The 19,552-nt window shown below is 49.4% G+C and overlaps 2 protein-coding genes and 1 long non-coding RNA gene across 7 annotated transcripts in view; 2 read left to right on the forward strand and 1 right to left on the reverse strand.

Annotated features, from left to right (window-relative positions):
* Positions 1-5,450, forward strand: part of SLC41A3 (solute carrier family 41 member 3) — a 30,119-nt gene extending 24,669 nt beyond the window's left edge. For 4 of the 5 annotated variants that reach the window (XM_064667488.1, XM_064667490.1, XM_064667491.1 and 1 more), the window contains 2 exons: positions 370-1,480; positions 2,468-5,450. In XM_064667488.1, the coding sequence (XP_064523558.1) occupies positions 370-555 (186 nt within the window). In that variant the 3' untranslated portion in view covers positions 556-1,480; positions 2,468-5,450. The remainder of the gene's footprint in view (positions 1-369; positions 1,481-2,467) is intronic. The other variant, XM_064667489.1, reaches the window with a different exon arrangement.
* Positions 5,451-9,079: 3,629 nt separating this feature from the next.
* The window catches only part of CHST13 (carbohydrate sulfotransferase 13), a 30,683-nt gene continuing 20,210 nt past the window's right edge, over positions 9,080-19,552 (reverse strand). Inside the window, exons 2-3 of the mRNA XM_064667493.1 lie at positions 13,833-13,915; positions 9,080-10,403 (exon numbers count right to left, since the gene is read on the reverse strand). Coding sequence (XP_064523563.1) covers positions 9,558-10,403; positions 13,833-13,915 — 929 coding nt within the window. The 3' untranslated portion in view covers positions 9,080-9,557. The remainder of the gene's footprint in view (positions 10,404-13,832; positions 13,916-19,552) is intronic.
* Positions 10,401-12,534, forward strand: LOC135420271 (uncharacterized). The gene is made up of 2 exons (XR_010433437.1): positions 10,401-12,284; positions 12,426-12,534. It is a non-coding gene; the product is annotated as an uncharacterized LOC135420271 (long non-coding RNA).

Genomic DNA, 19,552 nt, shown 5'->3' on the forward strand with positions numbered 1-19,552 from the left:
AGGCATGGGAAGTAGGAACTGTACCTTTGGGAGAAGCTTTTGGTGTAGCCAGACTCGTATTTTAAGCAGCAGATGCTGGTGAGCAGTTCAAGTGGGGTTCTCCACACTTGTGGCTGGCAGCACAGGGCAGTGGCATCAAGGGTGGTGCCAGGCAATGCAATGCCAAAGAGTAGGAAGCAGATACATCCATCCCAGTGCAGCTCCATCCTGCAGGGAAACAGCATTTCTCTGGGGATGGTGAGAGCTCTCAGTGATCCCTGTTAGCTCTGGTGCCTTGGCCATGACCATGTCACTTTGGCTGTGAGCTGACAGAGATTGGATGTTGCCTTCTTGCTGCCTCACAGCAGGGCCTTTCTTGCCTCTACCCAGGTGGGAATCCTGCTCTACGTGGCTGACCTAATTGTGCGTCTGATGTGGAGGAAGGCTCTGGATCCGGATAATTTCTCCATCCCCTACCTCACTGCCCTGGGGGATCTCCTGGGCACTGGATTCCTGGCCATCTGTTTCCGCCTAGTTTGGCTCATCCATGGCGCAGACATGAACCTGGGGAACTGAGAGACCACGCGCAGATCCGCGTCCCTCGTGCGATACGGTGCTTTCCTCTGGGACAACAGGGTACTTGGCGATGACTGCTGGGTCACCCAGCTGGATTGGGCCTCCCCTGCCACCCTGACACTTCCCCTCCCCATCGTGCCTTACAGCTGGGCTCGCCTGCCCCGAGGAATCAGCACCCACAGACTTGCACCCTGGCAAGTGAGCGAGCCGGTTTTAAGAAGCGCCCGCTGCTCACACCTGCACCCAACAAACAAGGGGCTAAGGAGTGTTTGGGCCATTGGTAATGAATGAGCATTTTGGTCAGTGGTTTCAGTCCACCTACACGGCCCTGAGGCTGCTCCAAAGCCTGCCGAGGTCACTGCACCTGATCCTCCAAGTGGATGTCGCAGCCCCTCCATTGGTAACTCTGACTTTCCCTCAAGGGAAATTCTTTATTCACCCCCCTTTCCTCCTGCTGAATCCCTGGAGGAGGAGAGCAACTAGGTCTTTAAACTTGTCTCCTCTCCATCGCTCAGACAGATGCTCAGGATCTGAGGCAGTGAGCTGCTGGCTCCCGCCCAGCAGGAGGTTATGTAGGGATACCACCTACCTGCCCTGGCAGCATCACTGGTGTCTGACCGACAAGCTGGTTTGATTGCATTTTGGGGGTAGGAAGGTTTGTTTTTACGGTTTATGAAATACCCAGTAGTTAAAATGTTTATAGAAACACATATATAAATAAAGTGGGTAAAAAAAAAATGAAATGCTGTGGATTTGGGGATTGTTTTTTTCTTGCTATGACTCTGCCTGTTTCTAGTTCTAACTTGTCAGGTAGAACTTCTTGCTTCTTTCTCATCCATTCAGGTTGGACAATGCAATTTTAATAGAGCTTCTGGAAAATCAGTGTTTCCTAACCGAGAGCAGCCTTTTGCTGGCCACGTTTCAGGTTAGAATTAAAGCCCATTCCCTCTCCCACAACTGCCATCTACTCATTAACAATTGCTCTGGGATGCGTCTTGCATCTGTGTAAGGCTTGTGTTGGGTTGGGTGACAATTGGATGTGAGGATGTGGCCAGTGACTCCTTCAGTCCTCACTCCAGGGCGGCTCTGGTGCTGTCAGGGACACGCCAGGGAGGGGTTGTGGGGCTGAAAACATCCAATTCTCACTGCAATTGAAGAAGCAATAGGGTCATCTAGATAATAAGATGCTGAAGAGTCAGGAGTCAAGGACATGGATCAAACCTTTGAAAAATGTCACTAGGCCTCAACTTGAAGAATAATCTGCCACCTTCTTGTTGGAGAAGGGAAATGGGAGGTCAAGTCCCCCAGCCTGCTTGCAGACAGGGGCCTTGTTCAAGGACCTGCTAGCTCTAAAACACTTAAATCTGAGCTGTGTTGGGTGACTGCTGGTGTTGGGCGTTTCTTTGCTCCCAGTTCCACTCTGGTTTCCCAGAGCTGCTGCAAAGCTGAGGTCCCTGCATGGCATCAACACATGGCTGAATGTCCCTGAGAGCAGAAGCTGTTCAGCTCTGGGCTGCCAAGTGTGGGGAAAAGCACTCCTTAAAAAAATACTAAGCTGTTGCCTCCCCCTTCCTCAAGCTTCCTCTTCCATTTTTTTGTTTTGAAGGATAAATTGCCCCCTGCTGGCTTCACGATGGGGAGCTCTCAGCATTCGAGGCACACACTCCCCCAGCTCGGGCCTCACTGCTTTATCTCCCGCTGCAGCCTGAGTGCTGTCGGCTCTGCTCGGCTGCACCATCAGCCCCGAGCACCCACGTGTGATAATTGCAGCCCAGCAGCTGAGGGGGCTTGCGGGGAAAGCAAAGCGACCGTCTGATTGCCAGCCCCAGTTTGACGGTGCTGTGTTAGGGGATGTGTACGTATATATTTTAATAACTTGAGCTTAGTGCTTTGTTTTATAAACCTTTATTAGCTCCTCCAATTTGGCACTGGCTTGAGCAGTCCTGGAAAATAACTCCTCCTGCCTCACCACCATCACTCCTCCTTGCTGCGTGTCCCCCACTGCCTTGGAGAGGTCTTCTTTGGAGCTTGGTGCTTTTGCTGCTCATATGGACCAGGTAAGGCTGGTTCTAAAGACAAGCTGATGAAGACACCCCAGACCTCTACAGGATCCTGAACACGTGAAACTTTTTCTGCTTTCCTCATAATAGTACAGATTTGCCCTTGCTTCCTCCAATCCTGCAAAAGCCCTGACTGGAGCCTGTGGCTCGAGCAGACTACAGGGGACCCCAGTCACACTCCAACATCAATTCCCACTGCCCAACACACAACTGCTTCTCTATGTGCTTGCAGCAAAAGCCCTGGTACTGGTACATCCCTTTATTAGGGATTTCTGGGAAGAACTCAGCTTAATCTGGTTGTCACTGTTGACAGAGGACACGGATGGGTACACATAATGGATGCCATCCGTGTCCTACTTGTGGGACTCGGCTGGGCCAGGGTGACCTATGCTGCAGCTTGCCCATGCTGGGCTTGGGGGATTCCCACCTTGCAGGAGGCACTGGGGCTTGGAGCTGATGTGGGGAGATTAGAGGGCACAGCAAGACGTGCTGTTCTCCATGGTACCCCTTGGTGGGCAGCCAAGCTTCAGCCTCGTGCTTGTGCACACAGTGCAGGGAGTGCACTTAAGACTCAAAATTGCTTCCAGCCTCAAGCGAAATGATATAACCAAAGGAAATGGTTTCAATAAAAGGGGATTTTTTTTCCCTTTTTTTTAAGGGCAGCAAGAGGCTAGTTATCTGGCTGTTCAGACTGTTTACGCTTTCTCTTTCCTCCTTTTTTTTCCCTGTGCGAATGAGAAAGGGCCTTTGCTAACAAAGGTTATATGTAACCCTGGATCAGCATTCCTGTAACTCCATCTGAACCTGCTCATCTAAGAAAGTACCCCCAGCCCCTCCAGTGACTGGTCAGCACTGCTCCTTCTCTCTGACACCGGATGCCCTGGCTATCCCAGCAGGGCCAGAAGCCCCTGAATTATCCAGGCATCCTCCTCCTTCCCTCCCCTTAAAAGCAGAAATTTGGTGCTTAAATGCCTGCAGGATCCTCAGCTTTTAAGAGCTTTCAGTACATCACAGAAGGCCCTACCTGGTTTTATGCTCTCTGTGGTGTTGTGTTGGAGTGATTTTGTTGGGGAGGAGATTTGGGGAGGGGGTTGCTTTCCCTCCTTTTCCTCCACAAAATTCACAGTTTCAGGGCAAACCTATGTGGGTAGCAGAGCCCAGACAGGGTGTGGACATTTCATAGTGATTTCTGTCTTTAATCTAACCCAGCAGGGAAGTCATTGCCAGTGATGGGCCTGGCTTCTCTGCTGCTGTGTCTGTGTCATTACTGTGCTCGGCTTCTCAGTAGGCTGCAGCCACCCCACCAGAGTCACCAGCACCTCTGTTTGAGCCAACAGTGACTTTTATTTGTATTTAATCCTTGTAACTCCCAAGTAAGCAACATCCTTAAAAAAGGAGGAGGTGAGAGAAGAGAGCTTCTTTCTTGCTGCTTTTTAGTCCTTGTCTGCTGACCTGCCTATCTGGGCTCAGTGCTGGCCCTGGACTGAGAGACCCATGAAATGCTGTGAGACGCTAGTGGAAGGCTTATCTTGTTGTAACCTTTAGGGGGAATAGAGGAAAATGTGGAGTGTTGGCAGAAGAATGAGATCAGCTGGTTTTGAGCTCTGTGCAGCCATCAGTCAACTAATCCAGTCTGTAGCAGGGGGGAGTGAAAAAATACAATTTTCTTTTTTGTTTAAACTCCCTTGATTTTATTTCCAACTGTATTAGCAGTGCCATTATATTCACTCCTGCCATCAGTCATTAGTTGTCCCCCAGTTAACTCGGGTTGATGTAAGTGTTGTGGGTCAGGGGCTGAGGAATGGCACTGGAGTTTGGGAGGGAGTGGGTGTCTGCCATGCACTACCACAGTGCCAGTGTGTTGGGGCCTCAGGGAGATCCAAGCTGAATTGGGAAGGAAGGTCAGTAAAGGGTTCCCCCATTCCTGGGTGCAGAGCAGTTTCTCTTTGCAGGCAAAGAAGGGACTGTCACCATCTGTAGAGACAGATGAGAACAGGGGTTTGTTTTCAGGGACAGTCAAAGCACTTGTATTTCTCCCCTCCCCAGCTTCCAGTCACTGCCTCCATCCTAATACAGTAATTTTCCAGAAACTCTGAGATGCAGCATCCTTACCAGGGACAAGTGAAGTGCCAGCCAGCAAACACAAGCAAGTCTGAAAAGCCTCCTTCAAGCGAGACGCCACTTCCAAGACATACTTGAAAACACAATTTTTTTTTCGCTTTCAATGGAAGTCTATTTAATCCTTCAGCTGGTAAACAACCCAATCTGTGGTGCACAGCAAGCTCTGGAAGGAAACCTCCTGATTACTGAAGCTCTATTTTGTTCCACTGGAAGGGGAAACTCAACAGCTTCACATGGGCCACGAGGGATGGGCCAGCGGCTCCATAGCATGGAATACCCACAGCACAGGCAAAGTGCCCTCCATGCTCCTAATTCTGGTGCAAGTAGAGCTGTCAGTGGCACTCAGAGGAAAGGGCAGACTTTCCATCAACAGCTAAGCCATGTTGGATTGTGGCAAAGTTCAACACTGCAGGAAGGGAAGGTACTCTCTTTTTTATGCTAGGGGGCATCACTGTATTTATATAATAAATATAAATACAGTGCACATATGTATGCGTAGACATAGATAAGCCAAATGCCTATTAAGTATTATAACCATATACAAATATAATAACTTAATATATAATATGTAAATATAATAATAAATGCTCTTTAATTATTCTTGTAATACATACTTTATACATATATTCGTATTACATACAATGCATGTATTATCACCTATAAATATTTCAAGTATTTGCAATAATTCTATTACACATTATAGTATAATCATTACTTACCCTGCCTAAGTGTGCATACATAAACATGCCAAAGTGAGGCTGTTCTTGTATCTTTTGTGTCCGTGGTGCTCTGAGAGCTCCCCAGTAGCTTCCAAGCCAAACTCCAGGACCAACTCGACTCATTCGGAGTTGTTTGTCCCCAAGCTTTTCAGTGTTTGAGGCCAGGATGGGAACTCCCATGGTACCAGCTGCCTTTCTGAGGGTGGAGGGATATTACTACCAGGGTCCTCACTTCAGCAAGGCCAGGACTGGCACTTACCCCCAGGCATGCCCATGCTGTACATGCCCCATCTTGGCTCTGTGACACAGGCACTCTGTGACTCAGAAGTCTCAATGCTACTTCATATGGCAATGGCCATGCTTTGCTGCTTAAATTATTTATTTCTAATAGGCAGCTGATGAGAGGGATTAGGAAGGGAGGGTTTAAATAGAGTTTGCAAGGTTATTCCTTCCCCAAGGCTGAGCCCTGTGCGATCATGGTGTTTAACTTGGATTTTTCTGTTAATCTTTGTGCTTCCTTTGCAAAGCTGGGGTGACCCTGGCAGTGCTGTCATGGCAGCTCTCCCTTTGCCAGCACAGTCCTCCTGCCCAAACCCATCACTGCCAATGTAAGAACTCCAGCTTGGGCAGAAAACGGCACTGCCCAGTCAGCATGATGCAGTGCCTAAACCCCACAGCAGATGAGCTGCCTCATTATGGGATAGGTGTTTAGTGGCAGCCACACCCATTATGTGATCTCTGCTCCTTTCAGTGCTTTAGCAGCCTCTAGCATCCTTGCTTGGCTTTCTGTGGGACCAATCCTTCCTTGTCCACGGCCCAGCTGCTCCTAGCCAGGCCCCAGATGTGGCAGGTTGGTGGAGAGCAACCCCTGGGCACCAGCCCCACAGGGAAGGTTTATTTCCCTGCAGAAATACCAAGCTGTTTTTTTTTTTTTCTTGGCAGTGTAAGGCTTGTATTTAAGGGCACTGAAAGAAGTCCATGTACAGATAGAAATGTCCCTGCTGCCCTTGGGGTTAACCCTTTGCTCCTTCTCCAGGTGGCAGCAGATGAGCTCATTCCTGGTGGGATGGTTGGGTCTGTCTTCACCTCGCTGCTCTTGAGGCTGCCTGAGAAGAGTCTTCACCTCCACTCATTGTCAAACCTTGGCAAAAGCACACCACAGTACAAGGTGTGTAGTCCCACAGGCCAGTTGAACCAAAGCTCCATTGCCACTAAGACAGACACATCCCACAGGACTGCATGTTGGTCATGTTTGAGATCCCAGCGGTGCATTTGTGCCCTTCATCACCAGACCACTCTCTTCCTTCCAGGAACACTCCTCTGCTCCATGTTCCTGGAGGGCAGACCCCAGGTATTCCCTTGTATTCCATGCCCTTGTGGCACATCAGGCACTGCCACATTCCCACTTCCAAGTAGAGGCGTAAACGAAATCCAATTACACTTCAGAGGTGACCGAGGGTTCCTTGGTATTTTCTCCTCTAAAAAGAAAAAGGAACGCAATGAAAGAGTTAAAAACGCCACAAGCAATCAGGATCCCTCAGAGAAATCATTCCCAGCACACTTACACCGCCTGTAGTTGGGATCATCGGTCACACGGGGTCCTCCTAGCTCCGTCCTGCTCCCGTCCTCCAGCGCTTTCAGTGGGACTGGGGAGGGGGAGGGCCGTGCCTGCCGGGAGGGCCGCAGCATCCCGTCCCCGCAGCATCCCGACCCCAGTCCCGGAGCGTCCCAGTCCCGGCTGTTCGGCTTTGGCACGGCCGGAGCGTTTCCAGACCCGGAAAGCTCCAGCCCGGGCTGAAAGTGTTCACAAACACAAAGTGAACACAAAGTGTTCACAAAGTGGCTCTTTTTTTTTTTTTTTTTTTTTTTTTTTTTTTTGTTTGCTCGGGCAGGTTTTGCTCTGGAAAGCGAGACGCAGGCAGGGAAGAAGCCAAGGGTATGACCTAAAAGGGTTGGACTGTGGACGTTTTTTGTTGGGTTTTTACAGAAAAAGCCCAGAAGTGGCTATTTCCAAAGGTCCTACATGACCCAGAAGATGCCTTGTTAAAGGGTATTGCCTTCAGCAGCCTGTGGCTGGGGCTGGAGGGCTGAAGTCGCTCCATACACGTGTGGCTGGGCTGTTGTTTGGGTCAATGGGTCAGGACTGATGGGGATGCCAGGAACAGGCTGCCGATCAAACAGTTGTTCATGGCTGGGACCATCTCCCCATTGTCACCATTGCAGCAAAGACTAGAAACTGGCTAAAGAACAAAGCCCAGAGCTTGCCCTTCCCTCACTTTCACACCAAAGAGAGCCCAAAGGGGCTCCCAGACAGCCAGATGTTGCCTAAACACTCACAGAGAGCAGGGAGCAAGCCTATCTATCCTTGCCACTCATTGTGCCATCAGCTGTTTAGAGGTACCTGCAGGGAACAGTATTTAGGAAAAGGAAAAAAAAAAAGAAATCCATCCAAAAATCTGTCCCTTTGTGACTCTGCAACTGACCCCACATTATGATTCATGACCAAAAGGAATGAAAAGATCTTGTGGAGACTTGAACAATTACTCTTCCAAGCAGAGGCAGTGCTAAGCAAGGGAACACGAGACTCCTGAGAAAGCAGGAGGAATGCTCTCCAAGCCTGAATGCTGCCGATGAAATTTGTTGCATCATATAATCTGTTTTTGTGCTTTGTGTTTCAGCTAGGCAGGGAGATACTAAGACAGCATGAGAAAGGCCATTTCTGCGAGATCTCTAGTCCAGACTGGGAGAATCAGTCAGACTGCCAGGATCACCAGCAGTTTCATTTGCTTTTCTTTTTCATTGCTTTGCTAAACCCAATCTCCAAATGCAGCAAGCAAGGAGGGAGTGTCAGCATGTAGGTGCCAATCAGAGGCAGAGAGGAAAAAGGTTAAGATATAACAGCTGAAAGTTGTTAGATGGAAACATTGTTTTTGAAAGAGCCTGAGAGCACTATAATTTTATAAAACCTCCCATTGTATTGCACTAATAAGTCAAGTGTTTGCAGTTGAGCCAGCAGAGACACTCTACAGCATCTCTAACCAGTGTATTTATTTACAAAGGCAGTCACCGAGCCAAAGCCAAACAGAAAAGAGGGAAGACTGAAATACGGTTTTAAAGAAATACGGCTCCTTGGACTGGTTTTAATTTAAAATCCTAGGGCTAGGTTTGTCATTTTCTTTTGTGTTTCACCCCATCCTCCCCTTTTTCAATTCAAGGAATGATTGTCCAAAGGCAGCCAGGCAAAGGGTTGTTTCCCTCTAGGTGTCTCTCTCCCTGTTTTTATCCTCAATTTTTTCTCAAATACAGACACACAGACATGCACACGTACACACAGACAGACACAAACATATAGAGACACTTTTCTGCTTTTGGAGTCAGGAGAAAGCACTGTGGACCTGCTGCAAACATGTCCTCTCACTCTCTTTGGTGTATTTTGTATTCAAACTGAGAGCACACGGAGAGGAACAAAAAAGCCCTCTAGGTATTGTCAGGGAGAAATGTGTGGTCAGAGTGACACATCTCTGCCTTCTCCAGCAATGGGGGATGGTGGGAGAAGTGGGACAAGGATGGAGGAGAACAAGGGGAAAAGAAAAGGTGGGAGCAATTTTCAACAAAAGGAAAAAGTCACATTAAATTATTGCTTTATTTCTGGTTCTATGCAAGTCTCTGACACACTCCACCCTGACCCCCAAGACACCATGTCTGCTCCTGAACAGCCCAGAAAGGAGGAGAAAGACCTGAAGGGATCCTGCCCAAAAAAGGAGCCTTCCCAAGACTTGGATCTACAGAGGAGTCCCTTAGTTAGAAGAAAGTCCCCAACCAAGGCAAGCCCTCCTACCCAGCAGTTTCCAGTCCCACCACCATTCCCTGTAGATATTGAAGGGTGGGAGGGATAGGAAAGGAAAAACTCCAGACTCAGTGTTTTGAGAAGTGTCCTCCCTCCAGACCATGCATGAATAAGGCATCAGGATGTGGAGCAGACCCTAGTGAGAGGGCACAGGGAAGAAGTCAACCAAGAGATGAGCACAAGGTGGGAGGAGAGGAATTGCGGCAAGATGAGAGTTATCCAGCTCTCCCTCACCTCTCCCCACCAGCCCCTGTCTCATCGGATGCGGAGGTATGAGGGGATGGAGTAATTGAAGAGCAAGTAGTCCATTTTGTATAAATTAAAAAGTCTCCTTTGGTAGAAGGGGTTAATGTCCTGGAAGAACTGGGCCGTCATGTCGTCCGTGGTCCTGGTTGTCTTGGATGAAGCTGGGAATTTGACAGTTGTGTCGGCCCCAATCAGCTGGAGGATGTAGTTGGCATCTTCAGCCAAGGTCTCATACTTGCCCACCACGTCGTAGTGGATGATGCAGGGGTGGCAGAGCGAGTGCACCCGCTCCCAGTGCTCATTGAAGGGCCCCTCCTTCTGCGTCCGTGGATCCAGCAGGTAGTAGACGAACTCCTCAAAGCGCACGTCGTCCCCGCGCTCCAGGGCCTTGTTGCTAGGCTTCTGCCGGTGCCGCCGGATGATCTTGGTCCCGTAGTGCTTGTGGAAGGCCTGGTTGTAGCTGAGGGTGAACTTGTTGCGGTAGGCTGAGACCAGGCGCTCGAAGGGCTCCCGCACGAAGACGAACTTGAGGTAGCTGCGCAGGCGGTAGTTGATCTCGGAAACGCTGTACTCAGAGAGGGTGCGCAGGTTGGATGGGACATGGGCCTCGTGGGCAGGGATTTCCAGTGGGTCCTTGTACTTGCCTTGCCCCGTCAGGACCATCATCACCCGTTTCCAGTTAGTGCAGGCCACTTTGGGCACGTAGCAGTAGAGCAGCCCATGCGTGTCATCCACCACCAAATGCCGCAGGTCATCCCGCTGCAGGAGGCGCCTCTTGCGGGTGTAACGGTTGCAGACACTGTTCAACGTCTCCCGTCTCTGACGGTGAATCGCCTGCAGTGTCGATTGCTCAAACTGGGGAGAAAAGAACCAACAGAGATGGTCACCAGTTTGCCCAAGATAACTGTGGCCTACACACAAGACTTGGCCCACAATTGTCTCCATTCCTTCCCCTTTCCTGGGTTTGGCAGTCACTCATGCAGGATTTTTGGGGACAGCATTGGCTTTGAACACAACTTGATTTGGTGCATTTAATCCTTGGACAGGCTGGGGGCAAAAGGGAGGACAAAATAGGATGAAGAGCTGGGTAAAGATACAAGTCAAAGGGGGTGAGGGAAGAACAAGTAGTGCAGAGAGGGTCAATAAGGGAGTATCTTTTAAAAGCATCCCCGCACGCACTGACCTAATGTGTTCTCCCTTACACCAGCCTGGGGGACATGCACGGCCCCAGGGCAGACACTGCAGCCTGTTTGCTGGCACAGGGCCCCTCCTGCTTCTATGGGGCATTTCTGCTTTGCACTGACACCTACACCCATGGGCTTGCTGTGAACGCCCCACCCAAGAGTGGAACACACGTTCAGGTATGCATGACGGAAAAGGCATGGATGTGCTGCCAAGGAAAGGCAGAGGGAATTGGTCTTTAAAGCTGACAGTCCAAGCCTGGGGAGTAGGTGGGGAGCTGGAGGTGAGGTGGGGTGGCAAGAGGAGGAGCAAGGGGCTGCTGCAGATGGTGGTGGGACCCTCTCTGACGGCTTTGAGTTCCTTCTACTGAGGGACTTTTTCTACACAGGCCATTCCAATGCCTCAGCTCTGGTCACAGTTTCCTTTATCACAGGGATGAGGAATTAAGACATGGTCATTTATCCCTTTTGACTCTTGCATCAAGGCCTGGTAGCTGCTGCACTGGCTTCTGAGGAGCCCACAACCCCCTAACCACTGCCCAGCTGAAACCCTCCCTTCAGATTTGGGGATGTGACCTTTCCTGTCATGGTTTTCATCAGAAATCCCCAAATGTCATTAAAACATCTAGGGAAGGAAAATCATTACCAGGAAGTCAGAAGAGGAAGGCCCCCTCTTCCTCCTACCCACTCACTCCCTGTTTTGCTCACAGGGCTTGGGAGGTTTTGTGTTCATCATTGCTGGGAACAGCCTTGTCCGGGTGATGACCACTAACGGCTCCACCACACGCCGGCCGACCCGGGATGGCTCTGATCCCACAGGGCTCTTGCTCTGATGCTGTGTAATTACTGCCATGTCGCAAAACAACGGGGGGTTCCTCTTTGGGGTTGTGAAGACAGTCCTGTCAGTGTCCCAGGGTGCCACAGCAAACAGCTCTGCCACCCACAGAGACGTGGCAACCTCCAAATGAGGGCAAGGGCAGGCTGTGTCCTTGGTCCCTCCATCCTTGCTGCTGACAGCTGTCACGGCCTAGGCACGCCCTTTGCTAAGATTCAGGTGCACTCTCACTGCTTCCTGAGGGACTGTAAGTTGGTTTGGGAGGCACCAGAGCCTGGGAGAGGCAGGGTTTGTAAAGCTCCTTAAAGAAGCTGGGATACTGAGATAAACTGTCCAGCCTGTGGATGATCCAGCGGACTTGTCTCCTTCAGAGAGGCACTAACACCTGGGCTAAAAGCTCCTCCTGCAAGGAATGAACCACACTCAGACCCTTTTGGATCTCATTTCCGCAAAGGAAAGAACATTGTCTGGGTCACCTTAGCAACTACTTTCTCCAGGAACCTGCATGTGCAGTAACCTGAGACAGGGGTAGGAGAAAGCATCCCATCCCTGCTCCTTCCAATAGGGGGATAATAAGGGAAAATGCTCAGATGGAGGAAACGCAGGTGAACAGATGCTAACTGCCACCAAAATATGACTCTGACATTGTTAGCTACTTGGCTATGAAGAAAATACAGCACCTAGGGAGGTGATAACCATAGCTGAAGAGGCATTCTCATGGTACGTCTTGTGACACAGCCAAACCTTTCAATAGAAATTTCTTTTGTTTGGAGCCTCCCTGTAGCCTTTTAAAATTGGAAACTCTTTTTGCAAGGGCTTAAAAAAAAAAAGAGGCATTTTAACAATGTGATTTTTTTTCAGGTGTTTTTCCCTGCACTTGCATAATTCAAAGCTATTGGACCAGAGAGACAGACAGACAGACAGACACTGTCTGCAGGCATGGCAACAAATAAATGTGACTACTTTTCAACAGCCGCCCACTGGAATAAGTGCTCGTCTTGCAGTTATTTCAGAGCAAAATTGTTCCCTTCATTTCCTTCTCTTTAAAAGCCAGGGAAATTAAGCATGACTTTTAAGGAAATAACACCATGACATTCCAGCAGCATTAAGGTTTGCCGGCAGCGTGGTCAAGGAAGTCCATATTTGCCATTTTTCAGAGAGCAAACGTACTTCGGCTGCTTATAGGCATAAAAGCATCAACCTAGACAGTAACACAAAGCATCACATCTGGAGAGGAGATCCAGCTCCACCTGCATGGGGCAGTGCTGATGGGCAGTGGGGAGGCAGCAGGGATGGCAGCCCACTGCAGGGACCACCAGCATCGCCCTATGCCCTGCAGGAGATGACAGCCCCACGGACACGGGGAGATGAAGGGCACATTTGGTGCCTGGGGCATGTGGCAAGGCCCAGCCTGTTGCACCAGTTGGAGGGTGGTTTCCTGTAGGACTTTCTGCAGGGAAGCTGTGGGCGAGGATCCCTCTGCAAAGACAAGTGTGGCTGCAGGAGGGGAAAACTGCCCGCCCAGAGGGGAAACACAGCAGAAGGAAACAAACACCTTTTGCAGTTTCAGCCACAAACCCCACTGTGAAGGGCAAGCAGGACACCTTCCCTGATGCTGGCTGGGATGCAAGTGCTCTCTGTGTCAAGCAGCGATCATGGCTTGTCCTGTTGCAGACCCTTGCACAGGGAGGGACCCACTAATCCCTGGAGGGGATGATCTCTGCCCAGGCTGCCAATTTTTCAGGAGATGTAGACGGCACAACTGAGGGTGACAAACAGGCCTGAGACGTCCCAGGATTGTAAATCCCTCATGGCTGAGTACCTAAAAATATTTATATAAAAATATTTAGATATGCATATATGTATGTGTGTGTGTATATATGCATCACCCAACACAGAAACATCTATCAATTATTAGCTCAGAAAGGGCAGCAATGATGCTCTTTCCCTGCATTGACAGCCCAGAATTGGCTTTGAATTCCTCAGACGGTGAAATCTCCCAGGTTTGCCCACCTATGGCTCAGCCCACTGGTAATGAAATCATTTGCCCGAGTACCGGCAAGGGCCATAAGTGGTTTGTATGAACAGTTACTCCCCAAAGCAGTGTGGTCTTGTCTTTTGGACACAACCAGAGGTTCAGATGTGAGGACCTTGGGGGTAGTTGACGACGGCACAGCGTCCTGCACGCCAGAGGGGTGAAAGAAAGGGTCAGTGCCTGGCACTCCACTCCATCTTCACCTCATCATCTCCATCTCCCCTTCCTCTTACCTGGTTACTCTCATACAGGGCCTGGAGTGGGCTGCGACCGGCCTTCCCCTGCCAGGTGGATCTCATAGCTCCGTCTTCTGAGGCTGGAAAAGGAGTGAGAAAAATCAGAGGAGTTGGAAGAGTCTGCTTCCCTCACCTTCTCTGGAGATGCTCAAGCTGGAATAAGGCAACATCTCCTGAGAAGAGACAAATAAATCCACCTGAAAGCAACGTTCGAGCAATTCTTGTCCCTCCCTCTTACATTTTAACAAAATCTGCAGCTAGGATTCAAAAGATCCAGACCTAATCTTTAACAAATAAAAGACCATAAATAAAGATTACATCTTGTTACAATTTCAAGAGCAACTGGGAACAGTTTGATCCATGTGCATTTGGGAAATGCCACTGTGTGCAGGCTGCATTGTTGAGGGAATGACCCAGGAGGAGACAGGACCTCAGTCAGCATTTCCACAGCCCTGTGAGGGATGAGATGGCATCTGTGCTTGGCAGAGGGAAGGGGTAGATCCAACACCAGCAGCTCTGTGCTGAGTCCTCCCAGGCTCTGAGTTTGCACTTCCAGGCTCAGAGATGTGGACAGAAATAGAGAAATTGGTCAGGTGCTTTGTCTGACTAGTAAATCAATTTAAGTTCATTTTTGCTATTTATTTTTTTTTCTTCCCTTCTAAACCAGCACCATCTCCTCTGGTGTTTGAAGCTGAAGACAGCCACCCAAGCAGTCATTGCCCCTTCCCTGCTCTGCAGATTGGCTGGTTTCATTTCAGAGGTTGATTTGCAGCAGCACCAAACCTAAGGTTGGATCTGGCCAGGTATGAATGTGGCACTGGACACTCAGTTGGTGACAGCTGCTCAAGCTCTCGTGCTCATAAATTATGCAGGGATGCAACCACCTTCCAGGCTATGAAGCATCTGCTTCAGCTGCCATTCCTTGGCCCTAGAGACATGTTTCCAGCACAGCATGAACAGAACCATGTGGCCTGGATATCCCAAACCTAATACAGGGAGCCAGCCATGGCAGGAGCACAGTTCTCGCTTGCAGTAATACCTTCAAGTAGCTGTCCCACAACTCACTCTGCTTCGTGTCTCTGACCCTCCCTGTTGGCAGAGGATGTCACAGGAGTTTTAACATGAGGTTTCTAACCATGGGGGTTGTGCAGGCCTAGACTTGGCTTCCACAGAAGAAATCACACTCATGAGTTTTAAAAAGAAAAAGAAGATGTTATTTCTGAAGGGGATGATAGGAACCATTGTTCAGGAGATTGTGGCCTGGGAGGCTCTTCCAGTCCTCCAAATTCCTGGGAAAAGCATGTGACACAAGCCATTTCTAGCAACATGAAGGTTTCTAATAGAGGGGTTTTGCCTGACAGTTTGAGGCTCTGGATCTTTTTGTTCACTGACCATCACCAAACAAAACCAAATTTGTTATACAAGCCCCAGATGGTATCTGTATAACCAAAATAACCAGTAGGAAAAATCCAGATCCCATCTCCATTTTCATGTGCTTGTATTTTGCTTAAATGAAAACTGCTCCAAAGCACGAAATAACCAGGATCTAAGCTAAAGATTATTCATTCCTAGAGCTGCAATTAGGAGGAAGTGACTGCCTGATCTCACAAGATTTCATCAGCAGTGCCTGAATGCTTGCGCGTCCGTGGGAAATGACACTTCCTGCAGGACTGGATTGATCAAGATGTGACTCAACGAGAAGTTACAGTTTCTTCCTCAATCTCCTGTATCAGTTACCCCACAGGAGGGTGAAATGGCATCTATGCTAATGAGAGATAAGCAGAAAATCCAACGTACAGTACTGGGCTGAGATGCTTGTCCCAGAGGGGCCTCTTTTCACATTTCCAGGCTCAGCCCTCTGCAAATGACAGGGAATGAGATCAGCCCTGAAAACTCAACTTGCTGCAGCTCAAATCTGCAAGCAGAGACCATTAAACTTGAGTCTCTTTCCTGTCTGGGCCTGATAAACTCCTATTCGATGTAGGAGAGTGACCCCACTGTGGGCTGCCTGTAGCACCCTGCACCACAGCAGACACTGGTCCTATATTTAGTAAAAACAATGCAGAGGTGTTTGTTTTCGAGATTAACACGTGCATCAACCAGAACCTTTCTCCCTAGGACAGAAGCAAACCCTGGGTGGTTCAGGCTGACTTAAAGCTGCTAGAATGCAAATAGCTTGTGCTGGTGCTGTGCAAGGGGGGGCAGAAACGTCCCAGGGAAAGGCTTCAGTGTCTGGTGCAGCGTCAGGTCACGGCCCTGGAGGAACACTGGCTCGGCAGGAGGCTGTTTGGGCTGAACAAAAGGCAAATCCGCAGTAGAGTGGGGAGGGAGCAGAGGTTGGGCAGGTCACATCCATGCTCTGACCTTTCAGTCCTCTTTTCTTCAGAGGAACCAGCCTGGCCAGTGGCTGCTGCACCTTGCAGGACTCTTGCCAACAGCCCCAGCAGAAATGCTCCAAAATGTATTTCCTCCAGCCTTTCCCCAGCGCAAGAACTGTTAGAGAATGAGGCGTCTTCTCTGGTTAGCAGCAAACCCCCTGGGATCCCTGCTATGGTCTTGCTGCACAAGGTTCCAGAACAAAAGGGAAAGAGGAAAAAAAAAGGAAAAATCCCCTGTCAGGCTGCTCCTGTGCAGCTGGAGGAGGCCTGGAGTGCTGAGCTGGCGGGGGGAAGACACCGGCACTCCACACTCACTGCATCCTGACATGCACTCCAAAGCAATGACACCATCCCTGCCAGGGCACTGCCAAACCCTTCAGAGTGTCTGGCCCAGTGGCAGGATTTTACAAGGCTCCACTGCAGAAAGTCTCCCCCCTCAGAAAAATGTCTGCTCTCACTACACACAGCGTCCCAAGGAGAAAAGCAAACGGGATCCTGGCTGGGCCACAACGATGACTTTTGAAGCCAGTGTTAAGCCCCATGGCACATGGGGAGATGCAGCTGCAGCCCAGCACAGCTCCATGAGGCACCAGTGCATGGGAGGGCAGCAGCTGGTATGCATGTGTGTCCCATGGGACCAGAGTGTCCATTCTCTGCAGGGCTGGATCAGAGTGGCTGCAGCGTGTGAGTGAACAGAGAAAAGCCCAGGCTGCCTGTGCCCAAAGCATCCCAAAAACATGTGGGATGACCTGGCAGAGCTACACTGGCCATCACAGTGGTAAGCAGGCCAGGGCTGCTGCGATCCTCTTGAGCCAGTAGCAGGCTGTAGATGGTGATTTAGCAGAGTCCAGCCCCACTAAGATCAAGCTTTGTCATCTAACACAGATCTGCCCCATGACCCCAAGATGTAGTCATCTCTTATTCACCATCTTTCAGCCCTGACCCTGTAACATCACTGCTCATGCACTCCTCTGCCAGTCCTCTCCCATCATCAGACCCTGGGTCCTCATCATGCAGCTCTATGAACACAGCTCAGGCCCAAGCTGAACACAAACCCCCACTTCCTCAGCTGCCTCATCCCAACCACCTTATCACTCAAAAAAAATCCCACAGCTTGTTCCCATTCTGGGCTTTCTCCCTATTTTGGGACTCTAGTTTGGGAAGGCCAAGGAATACTGAAATAAATGACAGTGTTGAGGAGGGAGTATCATCCAAGTAAATCAATGGTTTGTGCTGCATTTTGGCACCATGGCCCTGAGTACAGCAGGATATTCCATCATGGAGGAGCTGCCAAGATCTTCACATCCTGGCTTTTCTCCTGACTTTACAGCTTGTTACTGAGGTTCCCAGATTCCACCACATGCAGTGGCAATGCTTGGAAATTTAGCATTGCCACAATTGCATCTGAAAGCAGCGACGTTGCTTAGCCAAGGCATATCAACTTTCTCAAGGGGAAAAAATATCAACCCTTGGCAGCTGCTGGATCACTATTTGGGTAAGAAGTATCAAAACAGTGTATATCTGTGATGCAAATCCAAAATGTTTTTCACTGAGACGGGCAGAAGGAAGTATCACATTTGTCCTTTGCATCTCCAAAGTGTGAGACAAGGGAATAGCAGTGATGCAGAGCAAGAGAGCAAAACTCCCATGCTAAGAGACCCTGACCAGAAATCACTGAACGAGATGAGCCTGAAAGGGAGCTCAGGCACATTTTTGAGTCTCCTGTGCAACAGACTTCCCCTTGGAGCTCAAAAAGGCATCATGCGCCCTCCTTCCTTTCCCCCTGCAGCCCAGACTTTAGTGCTGTGCCATCACAACCGAAGTTATTATCTTGCAGCGTGACATCAATGCAGCAGCAGGATCTGAGGTTTCAATGACTTGCCAGCTCTCACTGGAAAAGGGAACAGATTCTAAAGCTGTGATTATTTAGGTGTACTAGCTGATTACAAAGACAGTCAGACATGTGTGAGGTGAGGGAAAGACTGGATCATGCCCATTCCAGACCTCTGGAAGCACCAGTGAAAGAATTTGCTGTTTTGGCTGCAGAGACCCTTAAGAAAGGAGGGAGGTTCTTTCTCTGCAACCACAACAGCAAATCCAGTGCCTGAGTTTAAAAGTTTGGCCAGGAGACAGGATTCAGGCAGCGACGAGCCTGCTAGGCTGACATCAGCATTACTCAGGCTTTAGAAAACAGTCTGAAGGAAAGAAAACAAATAGATGATGTGGGTGCAACTGAAAAATAAATAAACGTGGCACTTACCAAGCACAGTTCATACCCAGGCAACCTCGCCTGTGAATAAAATAAGTCATTTCTGTAGATCAAGCCTATGTGTCAGATCTTCACCCAGATAAACACAGTACATGAGATAAGACACACCACAGGAAACAAGTACTTCAGTGGAAGATGAAGTTTAAAAGGAGAACTGTAAAGGACATGAGCAACTAGAAAGCAGGTGGCACTTAAATGAGAAATACTGGACAGAGGGCAGATTTCTAGTAAAATATCTCCCAGATCGGCTTTGGGATTAATACTTTGGGAAGGACTTGACATAAAAATAGAAAGATACTGATGACAGACAAAGCATAGAGAAAGGTTGCCATGGCAGGGAGAGACTGAAACACCAACAGGGAAAGTTCGTCCTGGACCAGGGGAGTGGAAATTTAACAGGATTTAATTTCACAATGTTGGAATTCAGCTGTGTCTTCTACTTTGCTGCTGGAAGTGGCAGGAGGTCCAGATGCATTAGTTCTGGGCTATCAGCTGCCAGTGTGACAGTCATAAAAAAAAGGCAAATGAAGAACATATCAGGTGAGGTATTTGCCATAGCAGCAAAAAAAAGCATGAACACTATTATCCATAGCACTGGTGACCCTCACCTGCTGTGTACTGCCAGCTCTGCTCTCCTGGGACAAAGGCAGATACAAAGCTGCTGAAAAGGCGCCAGGTGATCCCAGGACTTGCTGCCCCACGGGAGGCTGCAAGGGCTGGATGTGTATATGAGCTGAGCTGGGACGTGATTATACCCTGGCAACAGGCCAGCAGAGAGTAATGGGAGGTGTTTCACATGCAGGACATCTTCATGCCCATTTACGCAAGTGCCAGATAGGAATAGGTTTGGAAAATTCAGATCAGAGGGACCCAGTGGCCAAGACAAAACAAGGAGGCATCCCAACTCATTTTGGGCTGGAGGATGAAGATTTCAGGCATTTTCCAGGCTGGACCCCAGGACCATGAGGAGGCAAAAACTTCACTTGTGGTCTCCAATACAAAACACTGGAGAGGGTTAAAACCTGGAGAAGATTCAGTGGTGTCCAGCCAAGGGAAGTGAAGAGACAGCA

Source organism: Pseudopipra pipra, chromosome 11, assembly GCF_036250125.1.
Source record: "Pseudopipra pipra isolate bDixPip1 chromosome 11, bDixPip1.hap1, whole genome shotgun sequence".
Classification (NCBI taxonomy): Eukaryota; Metazoa; Chordata; class Aves; order Passeriformes; family Pipridae; genus Pseudopipra; species Pseudopipra pipra.